The following is a 15,726-nucleotide window of genomic DNA, read 5'->3' on the forward strand; positions in this document are numbered from 1 at the left end:
TCTTTCAGTCCGTTCTCCCTGGTCTCCACGGACACCTCCTCCCCAGAGCCCTCCTCTGGCTCTGCCGCCTCTGCCTCTTCCTCCTCCTGGTCTCTCACCTTGTGGACGATGAAGAGGTGGCGGCTGAGGGAGCTGGCAGAGGTGTAGCACAAGCCACAGAGGAGACACTGGGCTGTGGAGCTGTCCTTCTGGTGCTGAGGTATGTGGCTCTGAAACTCGAGCCCTGAGTCTGTGGCAAAGCTACATTTCGCACACTGGAAAAGGGACTTATGCCTTTTGGAGGAAGAGACAGTCGTGCCATTGCTGGTGTCTGGAGCATCCCCTGCTCTGCTGACTGGTCTTTTCAGATGGTTCACCTGAAAGGGGAAACGATGTGAGCCCAAGAAATGAGCCCCTCAAACATGATAAACGCAGCCCAAGGACTCACAGAATCACCACCCAGGTCAGGCTCACCGCAGCCCTAAATTCCGGTTTAGGTTTGGTTTGTTTCTTATGTTTGTTTGTTTAATGTAACACATACATGTGGCACAACACTCCAAAGATATAGGAAGGGTATAGAAAAGATTAAGTCCCTCCTACCCGGCTCCCCAGCCCTGCTCTCCAGAGAACACCGTATTACCTGGGTTCTGTGGCTCCTCCAAAAGATATTCTATCTGTACACAGAAATAAAACTACTGCCTTTTACGAAATGATAGCATTACACGCACACTTTTCTTCACCCTGCTTTTTTCACTTAAAAACATATATTGACACATTTCTTTATGCCCAAGGCCAAAGATATCTGACAGATAAATCTTAGAAGCAGAACTGCTAGATCAGAGGATGTATGCATTTGGCAGAGAAGGGAGGGTATGCATTTTAATCATAGATGTTGCCAAAATGTCAATTGACACCCTTCCTGCTGTGTGTGAAAGGGCCTTTGCAGACCAGGGCCCTTCTCGGAATAGCCATTAAAGAAACTCCTGAAAATCCAGGCAGTTTCCCAGACATGCCTGCCCCTCTGAGGAGCAGCCCCTCGCCGTGGAGTGGGAAGACCCTACTGTGAGGAGGCTGCTCCAGAAGTTGACCAGAAATGGACTAGGGCATGAAATAGGAATGAGGCCATAGGACAAAGGTCCAGGAGAGCAGGAGTCTAGGTCTGGCTCCTCTGTAACTGGGAGTGGGGGTGGGGAGGTGACTCAGCCAAACATGGCCACCCTCACCTAAAGCGAGCCCTGACTACCCCTGCCTCCTAGGACTGCAGGGGGCAGAAGCAGGAGGGTATGTGTTAAAGTACTCTGATGGCCAGAGAATGCAGCATACACCCAAGGAAGGGGGTCGCAGTGACAGGGAAACAAAAAGAAAAAACGGTCAATGGGCTGCCTCGTGGGTCTTTGTTCCTGTCCTTTCTTTGTGTGCAGTCCCCAGGCAGGTCACACAAGACTAGAGAGTGACTGGCATTGAGGGACGCTGTCACTGCTGGCTGCCCCATGGCCACAAGGACAAATGGGCTCCCTGTAGCCTTCCTAGTGCCCCTCCAGCTCCAGCCGCACTGGGCAAGCTGCTCCAGTGGGCAGGGGTCCCACACTCACCTGAGGGGAATGTCCGCCCGAAGGTCTGACTTTGGACGTCTGGCTCAAATCAGGGTTTCTGATACCATGCATAAGGCTGATGTGGCTCTCCAGGAGGGAGGGCCGAGGAAAGCTGGGGCTGTCCTCTGTGCAATACCTGCAAAAGTACAGCCGAAAGAGGTCATGTAAGATGACAGGCTCCGGGGCCCAGGGGGGCCAGGCAGGTCTGGCAGGCAGGCAGAGGCAAAACTGCTTCTGGCTCCAGCGGGGAGAGAGTTTGGAGCAGGCAGAGTGGCCCTCAGGCTGGCTGGGTGGTGCTGGGTACTCCCCAGAGAAATCTAGCCAGCAAGCCAGCCAAGGTGGCAGACAACAACAGCAAATCAGAGTATCTGTACTGGCCCTGAGCTATGACTGCACTCTCCACTCTCTGGTATCAGGGTCCAGAGACCCAAGTGCTGGGCTAGTGGTCAGCCTGAAAGAGTGGCCTGTCCTGTCCTAAAGCTCGGACAGATGGTGTTGAAGCCTCACAGCCGAACGGGGCACATGCTCACATTGCCACCACTCCTCTCAAACCTCAGGGCCCTCCACTGCTGACTGGCAGGCCAGCCTGGGGTTAGGGAGTTGGGAAGGGGGAGGGCTCCAGAGCCACCAGGCTCTAGAAGCTTATTTCTGGAATGCCCTCATTTCTGACCTAGCCACAGCACATTCCCGTTAGAAACCTGCTTATCTCTTGCCTTTGAGACCTAATCTCACAGCAGAGAAAAGCCCCAGTGGTACTATGGACAGTCTTGATAAATTCAGGCCTCCTGGCTCCCGCCCCCAGGGACTCACCCACAAGTGTAGACTTTCTTTACTGTGTCGTGGTTGTTGCGGATGTGTTTGCGCAGGCTGTTGGGGGTATGGAAGGACTGTTCACACTGCCGACATGGGTACCGCTTCAACGTCTATGGGAGATGACAGGATGCAAAGCATCAGAACCATAAGACAGTTCTGGGTGCATCTTTCTTCTCAGATGATGAAGGCAGAAAGGAGGATGCCCCAAGACCTCAAGATCTGTAGTACCCACCATGCCCAAAGCACCAGGAAGTTGTCCACATAAGGGGGCTATGACCCCACAGGACCGAAGTCCAGAGAATCTGGGGCTGCATTGTGCCCGTGTGGCTACACTTACCCGACCATGGCTCTTTTTCATGTGGGACACATAGCTCTCCCGGTCAGGAACCCACTCCTGGCACTCCTGGCAGGTCCAGCCAGTGTTCCTCAGCCGGGGCCTGGCCTCACCCCTGCGATGGGCTTCTGGCCTGCCCCAGCGGCTAGAGGGCAGGGAGCTGCCCCGAGCAGCCACATTAGTGGCTGGGGGTTCAGTGGGAACTCGAGAGCCAGGACGGCTTGAAGATGTGTCTGCTGAAGACTGGAGGCTTGACAGCTCGTCCACGTTTCGGGGAACACCGTGGGTGCTCTGGGGATGGGGAGAGCGATTACTGACTGGGCAAGGGGAAAGATGCACAGAGTCAGACCCCCGGCCTGAGGCATGTGCCCTTCTCCCCAGCCTCCTTCCCCAAGGTGTCCCACCTTGACATGTTGCATCAACTCTGGCTTCTGCAGGAACAAGAGCGGGCACTCAGGGCACTTGAAGACGCCCACCTGCGCCTTACTGGCATTCTGGTAAAAATGCTGCTGAATGTGCCTCTTCTTGTTGAAGACCATTTCACAGGAGCACTTATAAATGAGCCTGACGAGACAAGCCCCAGCGTGTGAGGTACCCAAGGCTGCGCTGGCAGAACCACAAGGCCCCTCCACCCCATCTCTGATCTCTCTGAACCAGAGTCAGGTTTGGGAAAGCAATACTCTGAGCCAACGTTGATACTCAGCAGACTCAGGATGTCTTTAGAGGACTCCAGGCATCTCTGCCACTAGCCCAGGCTTCCCAGTCCATCCCAACACCTCCCCACAGAGCACCCAAGCTATCAGCTCTGCTCCACAGGCCTGCTGGCCCTGGAGCTACACTCACTGGGAGGGTCTGTGGGGCTGGGTGGGATGCTGGGTGGCTCTGTGGTCCGCGGTGCTACTGGCAGTCTTGAAGGCCATGGGGCAGAATGCACATTTGTGGAAAACCTGGCAGTGTCGCTCCTGGATGTGGCTTTTCAGCAAGGCCAAGGTCAAGTGGACTACCCCACAGTGGATGCACCTGGATAACAGATGTTGGGGGGTGCGGGGGGAGTAGGCATGTCAGACCGAGAAGTAGTGTTGGAAAAGGAGGAATGGAAGACAGGAACAGGTCATCTCAGGGACCCTCCCTCTCCTCCTCCCTCATGCACTCAGTCTTCTATCCTCCACATGTACACCTCGAGAACCTGCTTGCTGCCGCCTGGCACAATGCAGTCACCCAGGGTCCCCCAAGCCCAACATCCAACCTGGTAGAGAAGGGGGAAGACAGCCTCCCCTCCCCTCACTGGCCAGAAAATATTCTTCTGCAAACCAAAAACTTGAACCCAGCCAAGAGAATCTGGTGGGAGTGGAGAGGGTAGAGAATGGTTCAAAAATGACATCAACAGTATCCATTTAAGTGTGATAACAACTGAAGGAGTCCAAGAGGAATTTCAGAAGGAGACTGCAGAAAGCCTGTGTCTTCCGCAAGCTGGAGCCGAACAGGCAGGGATGTTCACTGAATAAAATGTACAACTACGGAATGCTATACTCGCCATAACAACCACGTTAAAATAAACAGCCCTCAAAGCCCAAGAAGAAATGCTCTAGAGCAGCACTCTCTGATGGAACTTGCTGTGATGATGGACATGTTCTATATTGCACTGTCCATGTGACTATTTAAATTTAAATTAATAAAATAAAATGGCCAGTTGCACTGGCTACACTTCAAGTGCTCAGTAGTCACATGTGCCTGATACTATTTTGGGTTTTCTTTTTTTTTTTTAATAAATGTATTTTTTGTTTGTTTATTTATTTTTGGCTGCGTTGGGTCTTCGTTGCTGCGCACGGGCTTTCTCTAGTTGCGGTGAGCGGGGGCTACTCTTCGTCACGGTGTGCGGACTTCTCATTGCAGTGGCTTCTCCTGTTGCGGAGCACGGGCTCTAGGCATGCGGGCTCAGTAGTTGTGGCGCACGGGCTCAGTAGTTGTGGCGCACGGGCTTAGTTGCTCTGTGGCATGTGGGATCTTCCCAGACCAAGGATCAAACCCGTGTCCCCTGAATTGGGGGGCAGATTCTTAACGACTGCACCACCAGGCAAGTCCCCCTGATACCATTTTGGACCGTGCAGCTCATAAGTGTTCTAGTGTCTCCTTGGTGGGACTATGGATAACATTTTTCTTTTTTTCCCTACCAATTCAAATTTTCTGAGTTTTGTTTAGTGCATATATCATTTTGTAAAGTATCAACTGTCTTAAACCGTTTTTCTGAAATTGTGGTCTGTTGGACTCTTCTTTCAACTTCAAAATATCTCTATAAATACTGTGTTTCCTTCCTTCAGTATCAGAAAATGATGTGACCTTCCTCCAGGCTAACCTGCATCTATTCAGGTTCCTAGACCCTCTCATGTGTTCAGTCTTTCTTCATGCCTATAAACACACACAGGTCTCCCCTACATGAGAAAACACCTTCCCTGCTCCCAGCTATTCCTCTTTAGATAACTATTATTTCTGTTTGTTGCAATACTGCTTGCTCCTATAACCTTGACATCCCAGTAGGCTAGACAGAGGCTAGTAGAGAGGCTGTTGCTTTACTGAAAGGACATCCCTTCACTTAAGAATTCTTTGACTCCCAATATTAGCCTGCATTTCAATACATTAGCCCATTTTTGCAATCCACATAACTCATCACAGAATCCTGACCAGTCCTTTTGTTTTTCTTCCTTTTGTGTGTGTTGGGGAGTGGGGGTGGGGGACAGAATCATCTTTTGCAAACTTAATTAGCAATGAGGAGAAGTGCACAGAACCCAAAGCCTGTTTGCAACTGAGGTCTATGAGCATTCATTACTAAACGTGTACATGTGTTACAGCAACTATACAAACTACTTACACTTAAATTATATTTTCTTTTCTCTCCTGCTAAACAAAATAGTGACCAACTCCTAGCACACAGAAGTACATCCATACCACAAGTAATTATGAGGAGAAAAAAACCCCACATATTTCCAAATTCATCCAAAGTGGCAAATACACCTGACGTGTAAAGAATCTCTTAAGTGGTTTTATTTGTGCAATTTGACCAAACTCCTACAGGAGCAATGTAAATGCGACTGAAAATCCATTCTATTTACCCAGCAGACATTCCTGGAAGAAACCTCATGGAAAGTAAGAATATAAAGGGGTAAAAGAACATGTGCCAAGTAGCCTCAGTGAAGGACTGAATCAAGCAGGGTTTACAAACTGATGAAAAACTCTGCAGAAGAGAAATCCAACCCTATGACACAGCTCTTTACCAACTGTTTAAGAGAAAAAGAGAAAACAGACAATTATAGAACCATATGCTGTCAAACATATAAAGTTTTAGAAAAGATAAAGAGCAGTAAAATATTTAGCTTTGCCAGTAACCACAAATAATAAGAAAATAACACATTATTAAACAGTCTAAACTTGCTCCCTTATGACACTGGTCACAAATTTTCAAGAAAGAGCAGAATAATTTATAGAATTCTAAAAATATAATATTGTAAAACTCTGTAGTAGAGCTCAGTGAAATGGAACATAGGTACCTTCTGAGAATTTCCTAAAAAATATTAATACCCAGGGCTTCCCTGGTGGTGTAGTGGTTGGGAGTCCGCCTGCCAATGCAGGGGATGCGGGTTCGTGTCCCGGTCCAGGAGGATCCCACATGCCGCAGAGCGGCTAGGCCCGTGAGCCATGGCCACTGAGCCTGCGCATCCGGAGCCTGTGCTCCGCGGCGGGAGAGGCCACAACAGTGAGAGGCCCACGGACCGCAAAAAAAAAAAAAAAATTAATACCCAGAGAATGGGAGAAAATATTAGCAAATCATACATCTGACAAGGGACTTGTAACCAGAATATATAAAGAACTCTTACAACTCAACAACAGAAAGACAAATAACACAATTTTTAAATGGGCAAAGGATCTGAATAGATATTCTCCAAAGAAAATATACAAATAGCCAATAAATTTATGAAGATATGCTCAACATCATTATCCATCAGAGAAATACAAATCAAAATCATGAGATACAACTTTATACCCACAACAACAGCTATATGCAAATGTCAGACAATAACAAATATGTGAAGAAATCAAAACTCTCATACACTGCTGATAGGAATATAAATGTGGTATAGCCACTTTGGAAAACAATCTGGTAGTTCCTTATTTTACTGCTAGGTACATATCCAAAAGAACTGAAAACATGTTTTACATAATAACTTGTACATGAATGTTCATTAGCAGCATTATTCATAATAGCCAACAGGTAGAAACAAAAAAGGAATGAAATACTAATATATGTTACAACATGGATGAATCTTGAAAACATTAGGCTAAGACCACATATCATATGATTCCATTTATATGAAACGTCCGAAGGAGACACATCTATGAGACAGAAAGTAGTTGCTTAGGGTTGGGGGGATGGGAGGATTGCAAATATAGGGTTTCTTTTTGGGTGATGAAAATATTCTAAAATTGATTGTGGTGACTGATTGTACAACTCTGTGAATATAGTAAAAACCACCAAATAGGACACTTTAAATGGGTGAATAGGATGGTACGTGAATTACATCTGAATAAAGCTGTTACCAGAAAAACACATTAATAGTTGAAGATCTTAAGTATAATGAATACTGTATTAGTGTGTATATCTTCTGAGTTCAACCATAGATCATTGAAAATTTTAATGTCAATATCTTCAGTAATACCTCTAGCTGAATCATAATACTTTTTTGTCTGACATTTCTTACAAAGGCTTGATAAACTAAATTCCTTTTGAGACATTAGGTTTCTTTCTACTCTTACAGAAGAAAGTAAAATATTTAAAGACAAAAAATGCTATTAATCCATCTGTGTTATTGAAAATTTCTTGGATTAAAGATTCAAATACAAAAATTAAAGTGTTGATTGCATTGCTATTGGATTCGATTTGATCTTGAAACAAGCAGCATACACTTAAGTCAAAGTTAGAAAGGTATTTTAAAACTTTATGAATACTGCAAAAAACACAGGTTCAGGTGTTTGGTTTTAAAATGTAGCCTGGGATGCTGCCCAGCAATGCTCTTCTGCAACACGGTGGCAAGGGCTTTGTATAACCCCATCTCTGGATTATTTTCTTCCCATACATTTTAGCTTCTCCATTCTCCATAACATGTAAAAGAAATCAGTCTACATTTGGAAATGCTTATACCAAGAGAGAAACCTGGAAGATCACTAACCACTCCCCATCCCTCACCCCAGTATACAAACTATCATCAAGCCCTAATGTTTCTACTTCCTAATCTCTCTCAAATTTACCTTCTCTCCATCCCCACAGCCATGCCTTAGCTGAATCCCTCGGTCTCTCATCTGGACTGCCACACAACCAGTCTCTAATCTCTCCCCTCTAATACACACGTCAGCTTTCCAGAATGATCTTTCTAAAACACAGATCCAGTTGGATCACTCCCCTGCTGCAAATCTTTCTGTAGCTCATCACTGTCCACTGGATAAAGTCCAAACGTCTGCCAAGGAATACAAGGTCTTGCATGGCCTGGCCTCTACCAACTCCCTAGTCTCATTTCTCACCCTTCCTCCGGTTCATCCTGACCTACATCTATTGAAATGCTCATCATTCCTGTAAGCCCTTTTATGTGTGCTGGTATCCCTTGCCTATGCTCTTGCCAGATATGCTCCCCCACTTTCTTCTACCTAAAACCTCCTAGTATCTCCTCTATGAAGCTTTCCTAACCATTCCTCAACTATGGGACTTACCACTTTGAATCGTAATTACTTGTGTGCATGTCTGTAACCTATCAGACTGAAGCCCTTTGAGGGCAGGAGCTGGGTCTTAATCATCTTTGTATCTTGAGTGTCTGGCACAATGCTAAAGACAACAGTAAGTACTCAAGAAATGTTTATTAAATGAACTAAATCAATTTAAAAAATTTAATACTAAAGAGAAGAAAACCTTAATAAATTTGGGCAAAATTATATTTCTGAAGTAAAAATGATCAAGTAAAGCATGAGAAGATGTATAAACTTCCAAGCAACCAGTAAACCAGTAAAGGAGACCTGATTGCGTCAATGTAAAATGACGGATCAATGAGTTTTGGAGGGAGTGTTCTCCCTCATTTTGACCTTTTTCCTGAAAATGACTTCTTGCTCATATTTGTTCGACACAATGGAGAAGATTCAGTTTAATTAAAATAGAGTTTTCTCAGTTTTACCATGAAGCTGATGATTTTTTCCATTCTTAGGTTTTGCTTCTCACAAACTGACAAAAACTAATCAACACAAAGATACCACAGTCCTTTGAGTTTGGCGTCTTGCCATTTGTTAACAAAAATTGAGAACATTTGAAAGTACTGACAGTTGTAAATTTATTACTGAAATAGTACTTTAAAATTAATATGCCAAACATGATAACTTTGTGAACAAATTTATATACTTTTAAAAAACAAACTGACAAAGTGAATGCTTATATATATTCTAATCTCCCCCAAATCTTCCCATTTAAAGCATTTTTTTTTTTTTTTTATCTTTTGGCTGTGCCGCGCATGGCATGTGGGATCTTAGTTCTCCAACCAGGGATCGAACCCACGTGCCCTACAGTGGAAATGCAGAGTCTTAACCACTGAACAGCCAGGGAAGTCCCAAAGCTTTTTTTTTTTTTTAATGTTTAACTTTTTAACTCCTAATTCTTCTTCCCCTTGCTATTCTGGTTCCCTACAAGATAAAAATGTCTGTCCACATACCAATCAACATTCTTCTCTTATTAGGCTGCAGCCCAGGCCTCTTAAGATCAAAACTCATTTTTTTTTCGCCGTGCCTCGTGGCTTGCAGGATCTCAATTTCCCAACCAGGGACTGAACCCAGGCCACAGCAGTGAAAGCACCAAATTCTAACCACTAGACCACCAGGGAACTCCCAAAACTCAAGTCTTAAATGAGTTCTGGTCCAGAAAAATAACCAGCCACTGGGCAAGCCCAGGACAGTGAGTCAGGTAGCACCCACCTGTAGCCCACCTTGCGGGCATAGTGCAGGCAATTCTCCTTTACATGGGTCTGGAAGTAGGCAGAGCGACAGAGGGCTCCACACTCCGGACAACAGTAGGGGGACTTGTGGGCGTGGATCCGCTGGTGGGCACAGAAACTGCACTGGTTGGGCAGCAGCATCTGGCACACCTGGCAAGTCTAGGAAAGAACAGCAAGAAAGCAGTTCACGCAGGAGCCACAGGCCTGTAGCTCTCCAATCAGAGCTGTCTGGCTTTCCTAGGACATGGGTCAGAATGACCTCCTCCCCCAACCATTCTCTCTTCCAGCTCTCCTAGGACACTAGTGAAATCCCCAGGCCTCATGAAGTGTTGACACTGACACCCAAGCTAGCTTTGCCTCTCACCTTATTAATCACAAACAGACCTGACCATATTTTCCCAAAGATTAGTCCTACATGTAGGACTGTGAGTACTTCTCTCCTCTGGCTTAGCAGAGGACCATGTTTTCCTTTTCAGAGGCCCAAGGCACTTCTTGAATTCTAAGACCTCATTACACTGCCAGACTCACCAGGGCCTCTACCCTAGCTCAGCAGGTTCCTACTCAACAGCTTTAGTCAGCTGACTCAGGGACTTCCAAAGTAGACCTGAGCCTACCCTGGTTAATGCTCAGAAGCCCCAGTGCAGACTAACTGAGCTTCCATAACTTCAGCCCACTCTGGGGGGGTGCCCTGAACCACAATTGACCACATACACCCACAGGAAAGCACAGGATAGGTAGCAGCTCCTTTGTTCTCAGTCCCAGGAGAGAACCAGAGGCTAACAAGTCCTACAGGCAGACTCACTGAAGCTCTCTAATGGGGACAGCCCAGACAGCCCAGAGGGGGAAAACAAGAGACTAAGCTGGTGCCTGCATCTGAAGAGGCCCTTCTTAGGAAAAAAAGGACAAGTGTACTACTCACTAAGGGGGCCACTGACCTGGGGTCAGAGGAGTGCTTAGAGGGATAAGTTGTTAGGGAGGCCAGGAAAAGATCTCTGCTTTAAGCAGCAATATCCAGAATATAGGGCCTCTACAGGACAAACAATCCAGTGTTTTCAACAAAAAAAATTTCAATGGAAAAAAAAAGATTAAGGGAAGAGGAATTTACAGATTAAAAGAGACTTAAAAGACATTTTCAGTGTATACAACTGCAATGTATAGCCCTTATTTGGATCCTGATTCAAGCAAGCCAAGTGTAAAAAGAAATGAGTCAATCAGATATTTTAACCCTAACTTAATGATGACAATACTGAGACATCTGCCATTTGATGTTAAGATTTGATAATAAGGAATTATTATTAATTTTGAGATGTGATGATATTATGTCTATGTTTTGGTATTTTTTGAGGATAAAACTTTCTTTTAGATATATATACTGAAATAGATACTATAATGCTGGGATTTGTTTAAAAACAATCCACTGGGGGAGAGGTGAGTAAGAACATAGATGAAACAAGATGGGCCACTGAGTTGGTAACTGTTAAAAGAAGGTTCATTATACCGTTCTTTCCACTTTTATATATGTTTGGGACATTCCATAATAAAAGGTTTTGTTGTTGTTTTTTCACTATTGCTCTAGGTGCAAAACAGTAAACAAGTATGCTATTTTTTGTATAAAAACGGAGGAAATAATCACTCTCACACATACACACACACATTTGTTCATATTTGCAAAAAAGGAGCAATGGAGCAGTAAACCAAAAGTCAATAAAAAATGGTTACCTATGGGGAAGGAGAGAACAGGGTGAAATGGACAGGAATGGAAGCAAGACTTTTCTGCATATACCTTGTTATGTAATTTTGGAATCACATAAATGTTTTACATAATTTCAAATACATATACAAAATTAAACTAAATAAACAAAAGCATTCCCTAAAAACTGAAAAACAGAAACAACCTATGTATCAAGTAGGTGACATAACCATGTAGAGAAAAAAAATTATCCCCAGTGACTTTTAAAACACAGTATTTTGACTTATACATACTTAATATGATATATTCTAAGGACAAAAAGAACTGCAAATACACCCTCAACTTTATGCAGTTGTCCTAACATTAGAAATAATATTGATTTTGATATTTAAAAATTGGTGTGTATGGGTGTGTGTGTACGTGTGTAGTAAGAAAATCTTAGGAACCAAGATTTTCAGTATAAAATCAGTTACATAAAAAGGATAATCTTGGGCTTCCCTGGTGGCGCGGTGGTTGAGAGTCCGCCTGCCGATGCAGGGGATGCGGGTTCGTGCCCCGGTCCAGGAAGATCCCACATGCCGCGGAATGGTTGGGCCCGTGAGCCATGGCCGCTGGGCCTGCGCGTCCAGAGCCTGTGCTCCGCAACGGGAGAGGCCACAACAGTGAGAGGCCCGCGTACCGCAAAAAAAAAAAAAAAAAAAAAAAAAAAGATAATCTTACATTTTAATACCAGCATAAACTCATGATCTTCCTTTCCTCTTTTTAAAAATATATTTTTTAGCTCTGACCACTGAAAAGGCCTAGGAACAGATATATCCAGCAGAATAAGCATCTCTGGTGCCCAGAACGTGGCCTCTAAATGTCATTTCTCACACACATGCACACAAAAAAAACCCTGGCTTCTTGGAAAAACAACTGACTCTAGGTTTAGCACAAGAAATGTGCCCAGGACATCTTGTTGAGGCTCAAAGTAAGAAAGCTTCTCAAGGTTTAATGAGTTCATATCAAAATGACACAGGAGCCGGCTTGAAGGGGCTCCCACTGATCAAAGATGGGATAATTGAGCATCAAAAAGAATGACTCACAGGACTTCTCTGGTCACACAGTGGTTAAGAATCTGCCTGCCTGCTGAGGAATGCCTTATCTCCTAACTAGTTTGGGATATTAGCCAAGTTAAAATCAATAAGTGCTATAAACCACTTTATGTTGCTCCTCTCAGATTTCACCACCAGGGTGATAGATGGTCTGTGTTTGGAATGTATACACAGCTTGTGTAGAAAGGTTTGAATTAGCTTACAGCTTAAACCAACCCAAACAAGCCAAGTGGAGACTGAGTCCAGGTATGGACTCAGGAAGAGTGGACACCGTCATGCTTTGAGGGTCACAGATCACTATCTACAACTTGGCTGTGAACTCGCGGCAAACATTCCTGGCAGCAAATGCAAAAACAATAAATGTTGTGTACAACAATGAAAAAAAAAGAAGAATCTGACTGCCAACGCAGGGGACACAGGTTTGATCCCTGGTCCAGGAAGTTCCCACATGCCACAGAGCAACTAAGCCCGTGCGCCACAACTACTAAGCCTGCGCTCTAGAGCCCACAGGCCACAACTACTGAGCCCACGCACTACAACTACTGAAACCTGTGCACCTAGAGCCCACGCGCCACAACAAGAGAAGCCACCATACTGAGAAGCATGCGCACCACAACGAAGAGTAGCCCCCACATGCCACAACTGGAGAAAGCCCGTGTGCAGCAACGAATACACGATGCAGCCAAAAATGAATAAATTTATAAAAAATAAAATAAAATACTCATGAGATATTTTTTTAAAAAAAGAATGACTCACAAATCAAAAACATACAACAGATTCACAAAAAAACAAAAAGAAGAGGACACAAGCATAAAACAAAAGAAAACCATCAAACCACAATAGGAAAAACAAAAAGAAAGGAACAAAGAAGAAATACAAAATCAACTGGAAAACAGGTTTAAAATGGCAATAAATACATATCTGTCAGTAATTACCTTAAATGTCAATGGACTAAATGCTCCAATCAAAAGACACAAAGTGGCAGACTGTTGATTAAAAAAAAAACAAAAACAAAAACGAGCTTATAATATGCTGCCTACAAGAGACCCACTTTAGGGTGAAGGACATACAAAGACTGAAAGTAAGGGGATGGAAAAAGATATTTCATTTAAAAGGAAATGATAAGAAAGCAGGGGTAGCAATACTCACATCAGACAAAACAGACTTTAAAACAAAGGCCAAAATGAGAGATAAAGAAGGACACTATATAATGATAAAAGGATCAATACAAGAAGAGGATATTACACTCGTTAACATATATGCAGCCAATACAGGAGCACCCAAATGTATAAAACAAATACTAACAGACACAAAGAGAGAAACTGATGGGAATACAATAATAGTAGGAGACTTTAACATTCCACTCACATCAGTGGACAGATCTTCCAGACAAAAAAACCTTAAAGCAACAGAGATCCTAAACGACATACAATAGAACAGGTAAACCAATTGATATTTTCAGAACATTACATTCAAAAAACACACAATACACATTCTTTTCAAGTGCCCATGGAACATTCTCTAGGACTGACCACATACTAGGATGCAAAACAAGCCCCAACAAATTTTAGAGGATAGAAATTATTTCAAGCATCTTTTCTGACCGTAAGGGCATGAAACAAGAAATCAACCACAGAAAGAGAAATCAGAAAAAAATGATTACATGGAGACTAAACAACATGCTACTAAAAAACCAATTGGTCAATGATGAAATCAAAGAGGAAATTTAAAAATATCCTGAGACAAATGACAATGAAAACACAACCATACAAAATCTATGGGATGCAGCAAAAGCAGTTCTTAAGAGGGAAGTTCATAGTGATACAGGCCTTCCTCAAAAAGCAAGAATAAACTCAAATAAACAACCTAACCTACCACCTAAAAGAATTAAAAAAAGAAGAACAAGGGCTTCCCTGGTGGCACAGTGGTTGAGAGTCCGCCTGCCGATGCAGGGGACATGTGTTCGTGCCCTGGTCCAGGAAGATCCCACATGCCACGGAGCGGTTGGGCCCGTGAGCCATGGCCGCTAAGCCTGTGCGTCCGGAGCCTGTGCTCCGCAACGGGAGAGGCCAAAACAGTGAGAGGCCTGCATACCGCAAAAAAAAAAAAAAGAACAAAAAAACCTGAAGTCAGCAGACGGAAGAAATAATAAAGATCAGAGAGGAAAGAAATAAAATAGAGATTTAAAAAAATATAGGAAAAACCCAATAAAACCGAGAGCTGGTTCTTTGAAACGGTAAACAAAATTGACAAATTTCTGGCCCAGGTCACCAAGAAGAAATGACAGAGGACCCAAATAAACAAAGTAAAAAGTAAAAGAGTAGAAATAACAACTGATACTGCAGAAATACAAAAAACCATAAGAAAATACTATGAACAATTATATGCCAACAAACTGGACAACAGAGAAGAAATGAACGAGTTTCTAAAACCATACAGCTCACCGAAACTGAATCAAGAAGAAATAGGGACTTCCCCGGTGGTCCAGTGGTTAAGACTCCGTGCTTCCACTGCAGGGGGCATGGGTTTGATCCCTGGTTGGGGAACTAAGATCCCACAAGCCATAGGGCACAGCCAAAAACTAAAAATAAATAAAAATGTTTTCAAAAAAGGTAAAATTGGGACATGCCTGGTGGCACAGTGGTTAGGAATCCGCAGGCCAATGAAGGGGACACATTCCCTGGTCCGGGAAGATCCCACATGCCACGGAGCAACTAAGCCTGTGCGACACAACTACTGAGCCTGCACTCTAGAGCCCATGAGCCACAAGTACTGAGCCTGTGTGCCACAACTACTGAAGCCCGCATGCCAAGAGCCCATGCTCCTCAACAAGAGAAGCCACTACAATGAGAAGCCCTCACACTGCAATGAAGAATAGCCCCCACTCACCCCAACTACAGGAAAGCCCACATGCAGCAACAAAGACCCAACACAGCCAAAAATAAATAAATAAAATAAATAAATTTAGTTTTTTAAAAGAAGGTAAAATTGGGCTTCCCTGGTGGCGCACTGGTTGGGAGTCTGCCTGCCGGTGCAGGGGACGTGGGTTCGTGCCCTGGTCCGGGAGGATCCCGCATGCTGCAGAGCAGCTGGGCCCGTGGGCCAAGGCCGCTGGGCCTGCGCGTCCGGAGCCTTGCTCCGCAGGGGAGAGGCCACAGCGGTGAGAGGCCCGCGTACCGCAAAAAAAAAAAAAAAAAAAAAAAAAGGA

General features: G+C 44.3%; 1 protein-coding gene across 1 annotated transcript in view; it reads right to left on the reverse strand.

The window, feature by feature from the left end:
- The window catches only part of ZNF592 (zinc finger protein 592), a 28,724-nt gene that overhangs the window by 802 nt on the left and 12,196 nt on the right, over positions 1 to 15,726 (reverse strand). The window contains exons 3-9 of the mRNA XM_007445638.1: positions 9,715 to 9,893; positions 3,562 to 3,738; positions 3,123 to 3,282; positions 2,722 to 3,009; positions 2,382 to 2,494; positions 1,572 to 1,707; positions 7 to 356 (exon numbers count right to left, since the gene is read on the reverse strand). Coding sequence (XP_007445700.1) covers positions 7 to 356; positions 1,572 to 1,707; positions 2,382 to 2,494; positions 2,722 to 3,009; positions 3,123 to 3,282; positions 3,562 to 3,738; positions 9,715 to 9,893 — 1,403 coding nt within the window. The remainder of the gene's footprint in view (positions 1 to 6; positions 357 to 1,571; positions 1,708 to 2,381; positions 2,495 to 2,721; positions 3,010 to 3,122; positions 3,283 to 3,561; positions 3,739 to 9,714; positions 9,894 to 15,726) is intronic.

The sequence above is a fragment of the Lipotes vexillifer genome, unplaced genomic scaffold, assembly GCF_000442215.2.
Source record: "Lipotes vexillifer unplaced genomic scaffold, Lipotes_vexillifer_v1.1 scaffold2822, whole genome shotgun sequence".
Classification (NCBI taxonomy): Eukaryota; Metazoa; Chordata; class Mammalia; order Artiodactyla; family Lipotidae; genus Lipotes; species Lipotes vexillifer.